The following is a 10,552-nucleotide window of genomic DNA, read 5'->3' on the forward strand; positions in this document are numbered from 1 at the left end:
CTGGTCTCCGATCAGCAGAAAGAGCGTCTGCTGTGCTGCACTGTTACTGCTGACTGTCGTGTTGCCTTTCGACGCCCTCATTTTCGTAAATATGAATATGCTGGGGGGAAATGTAACAACTAACACGCAAATATATTTGTGAAATGTAATCAGTGCAGCTTGAGCCGTGAAGCAAAATTTTATTTTGAATTAATTGAAAGATTGTATTATTTGTTCATTTTAATCTGGCAAATGCTAGGTCTGCTAAACCAAGGACCTCTTCCCCGCCCTGCAAAAACAACAAGCGTTAGCTGTTATTGTGAATGTTTTCTTCTGTGTTGTTCTGGTCGTAAAACAGCTGTGTTATAAATCCACTCGGTGAATTAAAATGCCCTTGTTTGAGGTTTTGGGGAGCGGAGGAGAGAAAACAGCTGTTATCGTTGATTTAGGAGCTGCATATACAAAGTGAGTGATGAAGTTAAGGAGCGTTAGCACTGTAAACTGTGAGCTAACGGGAGGTACAGTGCGGCTGAGTCACACTTCTGTAGTGAAGCAGATTTGACACAGAATCTTTATATAGAGATTATAGTTTAGCCGTTTGGGATTTAGATGCGTTTTTAAGGTCGTGGTCGCTTCATTGTATTATTTATTTGTTGTCTTGTGTTAACTTCAAGAGAGGAATGCTGGTGAGGGAACTGCTGTAAGTGATAACAGGAAGTAAGTCGTTTACATTTAATGCTGCATCACATTAAATGTAAACACAAACCGATTTAAATTAGTATGACGTTTCATTGTTGAATTAAAAAAAAAGTGCAAATTTGGTCAATTGCTGCCGAACAGAATACCTCTGGACGTGCTGTTACTGCTGGAAACTCCATCGTTGATGATTTTCCTGTAACAGCATGCTCCATCATGGAGCCTCATGTTTTAGTGGAAAATCCATTATCCATACTGTTTATCCTATACATGGGGTGGGGGACACCCTGTCCGGCGGAACAACCCATCACAGGGAACAATCACACACACTATGGACAATTTGGAAATGTCAGTCAGCCTACCATTACTCTGGACTGAGGGAGGAAACTGGAGTACTTGAAGGAAACCCCCAATATACAGGGAGAACATGCAAAGTCTGTGCACACAGGATGGATGTGGGATTTGAACCCCCAAACCCTGGTGGTGTGAAGCAAACATGCTAACTGCTAAGCCACCATGATCCGCTCAGTGGAAACTCCTGCTCAGCCAGTGGTCATGTTTCCATCCTGAACAGTATCCAGTAATAGGAATTTAGTGGCATTGATGGCCGATAACGAATTAGCTATGTAATTTTAAGTGCACAAGTTTGCATCCCTCAGTTACTAGGTCGGGAAAACAAAGAAAACGTGCATCTGCTTTACCATTCATTTACAAAAGAATTCTAGGATTTTAAAAAATGAAATGTAAGGTGGATTCTGCAACTAGACAACTTTCTACCTTGAAAAAGTTTGCCATGACCCACTCGGTCTCCACACCCGACTTAAAGAGTAGTGCAGTGTATGACATGGAGCAGAGTTAAAAGCTTAATATGTTGTTAATAATAATAATAATAATAATAATAATAATTGAAAAATTGGTTGTCATTTTGTCCTGGAGAGACTAATTCTTAAGCCTTACAGCTGCGGTGTGTACGACCACATAGGGTTGTAAACCTCAGGCTTCCACAAGATATGATGAGATTTCAGTGTATTCATTTGATATTTTATGATATTTTATGATACCATCTGCTATGATACTGTGTGATTTAGTGGTCTTTGATTGTTCAGAATCTGAGTTAGGAATGCTTTTAATTTTAAAAGTATCAGCATTATGGGCAAACCACCTTACTAGTCTCATATTTTATTTAGACTTTCATTTAAAAATGTGAATTATTTTTAACACATTATTTGTCGCACAGAATTTTTTTTTCTAATAATAGATTTATGATTGTTGCATCGATTAATTGTCAGATTCACACCCACACCTTCGCAATATTTAAGCAGTACATTTAAAATATATATATATATATATATATATATTATTTTATAAACAAGCATGTCTGTACTCCACAGATGCGGTTTTGCTGGTGAAACTGGGCCTAGGTTTATCATTCCTAGTGAGATCCAGCGTCCTGGACTCCAGCAGGTGAGCTGGATATCTACCAGTAAATGCAATGTGTGGTTGCTGATCAGGTCAAATCTAAAGCGGAGTTGTACGAATATTTCCTACAGCGGGCCAGATGGAGGAAAAAACACACAGTCACAGGTCAAAATGTCAGACATGTGTTCTAATGACCAATTATTGTCTTTTGAGACAAAAATTAAATCTATGGAGTTTCCTCTGATATCAACTCTCTTGTTTATTTTGTGCCGTCATGTCTACCCAAAAGCTTGGGCATGTTAATGCAGGGCTACAGAATGAACATCATTAACATATTGAAGAGCATAAATATTAAGGCGACTAAGAGCTAATCTGTTTTTAGATCTGGGAATGTTCTAGCAGACCAACTTTAAATGTTTACAATTTCACGTGTTGGTTGTGATTTTAATTAATTATTTGAATTGAATGTTGATTGGTGTTTTTTTTTTGTTTGTTTTTTTCTCCCCCCTCCAGCCCATTAAGGTAGTGCAGTACAATATAAACACAGAGGAGCTGTATGCCAACCTGAAGGAGTTCATTCACACATTATACTTCAGGTAGGGGATACACACCGCATTTATGTCATGATTCTGGATATCAGGTCTCATATGAACACACAACTTGAGTGTGTTTGTCTCCCGGTTCAACATTATGTTATTGTAATGTGTCTGCTGTGTTTGTAGGCATTTGCTTGTGAATCCACGTGACAGGAGAGTGGTTATCATCGAGTCCATTCTCTGCCCTTCGCACTTCAGAGAAACACTGTCACGGGTCTTCTTTAAACACTTTGAGGTAACAGAACATTTTGTCAACTGGAACTCATTAAAGCAGGGTCTGTAATTGGTGAATCACCGTTCGGCTTTGGATGCATCAAAGTATTTCACAGTACCAAAGCTTAAAAATGACTAGCAGACGAATAAACATATAGGGTTGGGGGGGAGTGGCTGTAGTTGAGCTTGGCTTCTGTAGCAGATCCTCTGTTGCGGTTTATCCAAACACATGCACGTGCAGATTGTTTACCTGAAGTTCACTCATCGACCAGAGACTAGCTACAGGGCTAGAGACTTTAGGTCAGAAATGTTGCCGTTTTCACAGATTTTTATAGCTTTTTCGTTTTATTTACCCTCTCTGGTTTGATTAGTGGACCGGCTTGTTGAAAATAAAAATGGTTGGAGATGTTTAAAGTCTCCATGAAATCAAAATGGAAGTTTTTGTGGGTTTTTATCATGAATATGTTAGACTTAAGGTTATCTGTAAGCTAATGTGCTCCAAAACAATGACAAAATTCGCATTTAGAAGATGTATGCGTTCAAAATTTATTGTCTCTGTCTGTACCACCAATACGGATTTTTGATTGACAATTTTGATGACCTCATTTTGTACGTCAGCTTCTCGTCAGATTTTCTGTCCAACCAAATGATCTCTAGAATCTGAAGTGTCCTGCCCAGAATATTATAAAAATCACCTTTCCAAATCCAGCACATTGTTATTGCTCAGGCTCGCATCCATGGTACTAACTGTCAAGTACAGCTTAGCCCAGGCTGTGAGGTAAACTAAACGCTATTGGCTATTTATAAAGCGCGAAGAGCCACTTGGTATGTCCCGCCCTGACTTCCTGTTTCAGTGGAAATTGTGGCAACGCATCAAATGTTGCAGAATGTTTCAAGGCACTTCATGGGGACTTTAAAGATGAATGGACACACAATATGCATGTATTCTCCTTCCAAATAGATCTCTCATTTGTTCAGAACCCATGAAGCATGGAATTAGAATTAAACAGTAACTGTTGTCATCTTTCAGTCATGATTATCCAGATCTTTGTAAGCATGGAATTTCTACCTTTTGCAATTTTTCCTGCACCAAACATTTTGGTGTGTTTTAAAGCAGAATCATTTTAGTTTACTGGAATGTTTAAATGCTGTATTTTTCTACCATGCCACAAAATGCAGCATACAGCTGTTCTCCTCTGATGTAACATATGCTTTTCTTCCCACCTAGGTTCCATCAGTGCTTTTTGCTCCCAGCCATTTAATGTCCATCATGACTTTAGGCATCAATTCGGCTCTTGTGATGGACTGCGGATATACAGAAACGTTGGTGTTGCCTGTATCCTTTTTATGATACAATATGAACGTTTTCCACACGTTTCATTCAAGGTGGTCTAAGGGTAGCTGTTACACTGTTTGTTATTGATTAGGCCTTTCATTCATAGATGTATGCATATATGAGTTGGATTTCTCCTGAACATTTACTAGGTCTATGAAGGAATTCCTATTCTGTCTGCATGGGAGGCCTTGCCAATGGGCGGAAAAGCCATTCACAAGTAAGTCAGGTGATAAAACTGATGAAAAGATTGTTTGTTTTAGGTGTAAGCTTTCAAACACGAGGTTTTAAAATGGAGACGAGTTTTGTTAACTGGATGAATGTCCAATTTGAAACTTAGCAACTAACAGCCCTTATTCAGAAGACTTTCAGATTAAGTGCAATAGTAGTGTTAAATCTATTGATGTGTTCAGAATTGTACCAGAAAATGTGATCATTGGGAATTCTGGCATATAAAGTCCAGTTTTCAGGTAATATTACCAGTGATATATCAGTGGGCTTGAGATGCTGGTGGGACCTGGTGTAACTGTGTGTGTCTGACTGTTAATGTGGATTTTCTTGCATTCCTCACCGCTGTATAGGGAGTTGGACAGTCTGCTGACAGAGCAATGCACAGTGGACACGGACTTGAGCAGCGGCCAGAGTTTACCAACCGTCATCGGTAAAGTTCTGCCAGTATAAAAACTGTTGCATGTGTCTACATCTCGTATTTAAATCCTTTACTAATCCTTTACTGCTGCATAGAGAAAAGTAAAAATGTGTGATTTTAAGATAGCACTTTGGTAGGAAGACCAAAACAACAGACAAGCCTTACCGATTTTTCTAATCAAGCAGACTAAATCGAGCCATTTACAAATGGCCATCAGGTCTGTCAGAATTAAAATAGATCAGACACTGTATTTGACATCTGTATTGTCTTTGCTCTAGGCACCATTCCAGAAGAAGTTGTAGAGGATATCAAAGGTAAGCTCCAAAACAACAGTAGATTAGTAAAAGACTGCAAATTATGGTACCTGTTTAAAAAAAAATTGTATAAAATTAACTGTTAACTAATCTATTTGTTGTTTTTTGTCTTGTTCTTTTCTGTAATTAGTTAGGACATGCTTTGTCAGTGACTTGCAGAGAGGCCTAAAAATCCAGGAGGCCAAGTTCAACATGGATGGAATTGCAGAGGTTTTATGACTTTATGTTCAGTGTTTATTTGATTACAGTTTTAGTACACCATTGCTATTGAAGCTCTGTGACAAAGCACATGTGCAGGTAATTTTTATTCTTTTCTGTCTACAGAGACCTGCTCCTCCACCAGATGTTGATTATCCCTTGGACGGAAGGAATATCCTTCATGTTAAGGGATCTATCAGGTAAATCTGGTAAACATTTTTACATTTATTCTTCTGGCTGGATTTAAGTCCATTTAAATGAAAATGCACTGTGACTGTCAATTTACAGCTATAGTGCCATTTTTTAAATTATTATTTATTTTATTTTTTTAGTAAAAAAAAAAAATGTATACATATTTTTCATGATGTGATGTTCCTGAGCAATTGTGGCAATCTGACAATCCTGTAGTAGTAATTCAGTTAGTGAAGTGTCAACGGTGTCCAGTCGGAATTGGCTTGTACATCGTACACCTGCTTAAATATGCCAAAAATTCTGGCCCAACTCTTTCGTCACAGTGATTGGTGGGAGCTGTAGCCAAGCATGAAAGAGAGAGTGACAGCGTGTGAGACAGTTAACAAACCAAATTCAAGTTAGAGTCTAAAGGAGTATTAGTTTCATATTAATACACTACAGGAGGAAAAAGGATTGAGGTCGGGTGACTTTTTTTTTATTTATTTATTTTTTTTGTTGCTGAACAAACAATGATAATCAAACAATTTTACTGAGGAGTTTATATCATTAGCCCATTGAGAAGTTGTTGAGGTAGTTGAGGTAGAGAATTCACCATAAAGTGAGGTGTTGATGTGTCCATGCTTTTGTATCTCAAACTCTGTTATACCAGGTGAGAGTGAGCCATTTGAGCCCTTCGGCTCGCCTTATTTGTGTTTGGTGAGGATTGCAGTTAGCATTCTAACACTATCCGGTTTGACAGGCCTGGAGCAAAAAATCTGTGAGATTACAATAAGGCAACCTTTTTCTCTTCATGGGTGTGAGTGCTGCTGCTTAATCAGTCACACCAAGAACTAACGAGCTGACTGTTGTTAAAAGGCAAGCTCTTATGGAGAGCTTTCACTATTTCATTTGGTACTCAGTAACTATGACGGTCACACTGATGTACACAGTAAAGTTCATACTGTGTCATAAGACTTCTCTGAGCAATCATGAGCAGCAAATTCTTGAGCTACTTGCCAAACTACATACTAGCATACTAAATAGTATATCATTACACCATTGATGTCATTACTGTAGGTGTTCCACTTTGTGTGCATTGTACAATTGGAACAGAGCCTTGAATTTTATCTAAACGTTTGCACTCGCAGCTTTGAGATTAATCTGTGGCAGAGAACAACGCAGTACAACCCACGTTTTGAAATGTTCTTCCACAAGTATCTTAAAATAGCATTTACCCTCCACCTAACTGCCTTAGCTTTAAGGGTTAGAGAGGATAAAATTAGCTGAATTGTAATTTTTTTTTTTCTTCCAGAGACTCGGTTGCTGAGATGTTATTTGAACAGGACAATGAAGAAAAATCTATTGCTTCACTAGTGCTTGACACTCTGGTTAAGGTAAAACAAACAAACAAACAAAAAAACACAGTTTAAAACACAGTCTTAATTTACCCTCTCCACTAAAATACCAGCATTTCACTGGTATTTAATCCACAGGGCACTATTTAATCCACAAATTAATCCACAGTGTTTAAGAATATTATTGTCCATATTCTACTGGTAATAACCAAAACTCTCTTGTATCTGTGTGATTATTCCTCATCAGTGCCCCATCGACACACGCAAGGTTCTGTCAGAGAACTTGATGGTAATCGGTGGCACAGCTATGCTTCCTGGCTTTCTTCACCGCCTCTTGGCTGAAATCCGCATACTGGTAGAAAAACCCAAATACCGTGACGCTCTCGCCACCAAGAGCTTTCGCATCCACAGTCCACCGACCAAGCCCAACTGCACTGCCTGGCTAGGAGGTAAGAAAGAAGATTCTTTAGACTTGCATAAGAAACTATGCATAAGAATTTCGAATCACTTTTCATTATTTATTTTCCCCTCTTACCTGTGCAGGGGCTATATTTGGAGCGTTGCAGGACATTCTGGGTAGTCGCTCTGTGTCCAGAGACTACTACAATCAGACAGGCCGCATTCCTGACTGGTGCAGTCTCAGTAGTCCTCCACTGGAGTCACTGTATGACATTGGAAAGACAGGCCCACCACTCATGAAGAGGGCTTTCTCCACAGAGAAATAATCCAGTAGTGATGCATCTCTTTCTCTGAGACATAAAGACTTGCATCATCAAAGCCTCTTTCCTAGACTCTATCTTTGTCAAAAGCAGTTATGTATTCTGTTTGCCTGTGATTTTGTGTGTAGCTGTTCACAAAGCGAAGCATAGTGGATGAACCACTAAGTGGCAGTCTTTCTCACAAAAACTCACTGAGGTCAGACTGATTAGAACAGCATTTTAACTACACGTGTTAAGCTCGAGAAGTTTGAGCAAGTTCAACAGATAAATAAATAAATACCTGAACATAACTAAACACTCTTTTAGCTTTTTGAGTTTTATAACGTATTACTGCTGTGGCAGATATTCCACTGCTATTGAGTGGGGGAAAATAGCAGTATTATTAAGAATATTTGGCGAATTTTTTTCTTTTTCTCCTCCCATTCCCTCCATTTATATTTATGTTGTATTTTCAGTGCGTTTAGAAAATCTTGCAATGACATGAGTTAAAAGAATCCTACATGTATTTAATTTATTTACACATTAAATGCTGTTAAAAAATACATGGTGTCTTATGTGTACTAAATAAATGTTCCAGAATAAATATTATATGGTTTTGTTTTCTTTCCTTAAAAAGTATGTCTTTGATATACATTTAAATGTTTTTGGTTATTCATATATTTGAAGTCTTATATTTATTTTGTCATTTTGAGAAGGACCTTACAGGGTGCTCATATTTCAACTGTTTACAAAGATTAAGTGTAGCACTGGTAGAGTGTAAGTTCCTTGCACAGACATAATTCTACCAGCAGAATTTTTGACAATCAAATAATACTACGCGAATACTGTTATAAATAATAGATTATAAACCAAATTCTGTGCTCCAGGTCTATTGTACAATCAGTGAATAGGGGAACTTGGTGCTATGATTGATATAATTTAAGTTTTTGAACATAGGATAGAAAGGCCTTTAAATAGTGCTGTTTAAAGTGTTTCTTCATTAACTACGTGTGTCAGGTGAAGAGCCATGTAACTTAACGAACCAGCAGCAAGAGCTGCCAGGTCCAAACGTCCAGCCCCACTACATCTCATGTATGAATGTGATAATGTAATAGTCCACCTACACAAAGCATTCTGACCTGAATCACTGTAATAGTTCCCACTACAACATCAATGGTTCTGTACATTTTAGATACTAAATCTGCACTTACACTTGCCATAGCCTTTTTTTTTTTTTTTTTTTTTTTTTTTTCCCTCAGAAATTTATTAGATTTAATTTTGGTTATTTGTTTTAAAGCAAGATGTTGGAGCTGCAGACTGTTTTTAAGTCCACTTATTGCTGCTGTTGGTGATGGTAGTGTTACTAAATTATATAGATTTGGTTACATTTGTGCCACAAATCTGCCATTTCTCAGCTATAGGTCTGCAGAGAGAGGAGAAAGCCACCATAGGTCCTTTGTTTTGTCAAGGAAATATAAATACAATACTTTCCATACAAGACATGCATGGTGTCCCAAAAGTCTCCATACATGGGGGAAATTAACACATTTTAGCAAAATGTTTCATACTTGGTATGTATGTACCTTGTAACACTAACAAGTCACATGACACCGGGGAGGGAAAATGGCTAATTGGGCCCAATTTGGACATTTTCACTTAGGGGTGTACTCACTTTTGTTGCCAGCAGTTTAGACATTAACGGCTGCGTGTTGAGTTATTTTGAGGGGACAGCAAATTTACACTGTTATACAAGCTGTACACTCACTACTTTACATTGTAGCAAAGTGACATTTCTTCAGTGTTGTCACATGAAAAGATATAATCAAATATTTACAAAAATATGAGGGGTGTACTCACTTTTGTGAGATACTATATATATATATATATATATATATATATATATATATATATATATATATATATATATATATAGTGTATGTATATATATATATATATATATATATAGTATATATATATATATATATATATAGTATATATATATATATATATATATATATATACTATATATATATATACTATATATATATATATATATATATATATATATATATATATATATATATATATATATACTATATATATATATATATATTCAGACAGTCTTTAAGAAAGCCTTTGACAAAAGAAGAACGCATTGAACTCATTTTCATGGCTGGATCAGGAAGCTGTCACAAAGGTTACGATGGACTTTAACAGGAAACATGGCAAGCACATCACACACAACACTGTTGCCAAACTTATTAACAAATTCAAAAAGATTAAAAGTGTTGCAGCTCAACCAAGAAGTGATTGTCCACGGTCATCCGCTGACGAAGGCACAACCGATCTCGTACTGGCAAACACAGTCCTCTATGTATGGAGAATTCTGGGACACCCAGTAGATTACACCTGCTTAATTTCACTATGCTGTTTTATTAACTTCCAAATGGATTATTGCATAGGTGTCTAGGACACATTTCTAGCACACAGTATTCTTTGGATCTGATCTATTTAAATGAGAACATTTGACTAGCTTGTGTGACTGCAAATGGAGACTTAAGCATCTGGCCTGTATGATGATGGTTAAGGTTGCTGCATAATGTATTGTGGTGCTTTCACATGCTGAGAGCACAGATGGTCGATGTGGAGTTACTAAAATAACTACTACAGTGTGGTAGTACATGGCGACGTTGTGGGTTTGAGTCATCCTCATGCAAGGACATTTTCTATGGGATCCTGTTGTTCAGCTCATCATGGTATGCTCCCATAGTGTTCCAGCTAGCAGTCTAAAGGTTTCTACAGTATCTTGATGAACATTTTTAAAGGTTTTAAGGCTTTTAAAGGTATGTAGAACTTTCAGGACAGATGGTTTCCATTTTTAAAGGGTTTTCCAGTATGGTATTTAACCTTTGAGGGTAAATACTTCAGAGA

General features: G+C 37.3%; 1 protein-coding gene across 1 annotated transcript; it reads left to right on the top strand.

The window, feature by feature from the left end:
- Window positions 1–246: 246 nt before the first annotated feature.
- On the top strand, window positions 247–8,230 carry actr10 (actin related protein 10). The gene is made up of 13 exons (XM_017456631.3): window positions 247–444; window positions 2,067–2,139; window positions 2,608–2,690; window positions 2,817–2,925; window positions 4,132–4,239; window positions 4,389–4,456; window positions 4,818–4,897; window positions 5,164–5,199; window positions 5,330–5,409; window positions 5,524–5,597; window positions 6,881–6,962; window positions 7,171–7,372; window positions 7,467–8,230. The coding sequence occupies exons 1-13, from the start codon at window positions 368–370 to the stop codon at window positions 7,646–7,648; spliced, it is 1,254 nt and encodes a 417-aa protein (XP_017312120.1). The 5' UTR covers window positions 247–367; the 3' UTR covers window positions 7,649–8,230.
- Window positions 8,231–10,552: the final 2,322 nt, after the last annotated feature.

The sequence above is a fragment of the Ictalurus punctatus genome, chromosome 25, assembly GCF_001660625.3.
Source record: "Ictalurus punctatus breed USDA103 chromosome 25, Coco_2.0, whole genome shotgun sequence".
In the NCBI taxonomy this organism is placed as follows: Eukaryota; Metazoa; Chordata; class Actinopteri; order Siluriformes; family Ictaluridae; genus Ictalurus; species Ictalurus punctatus.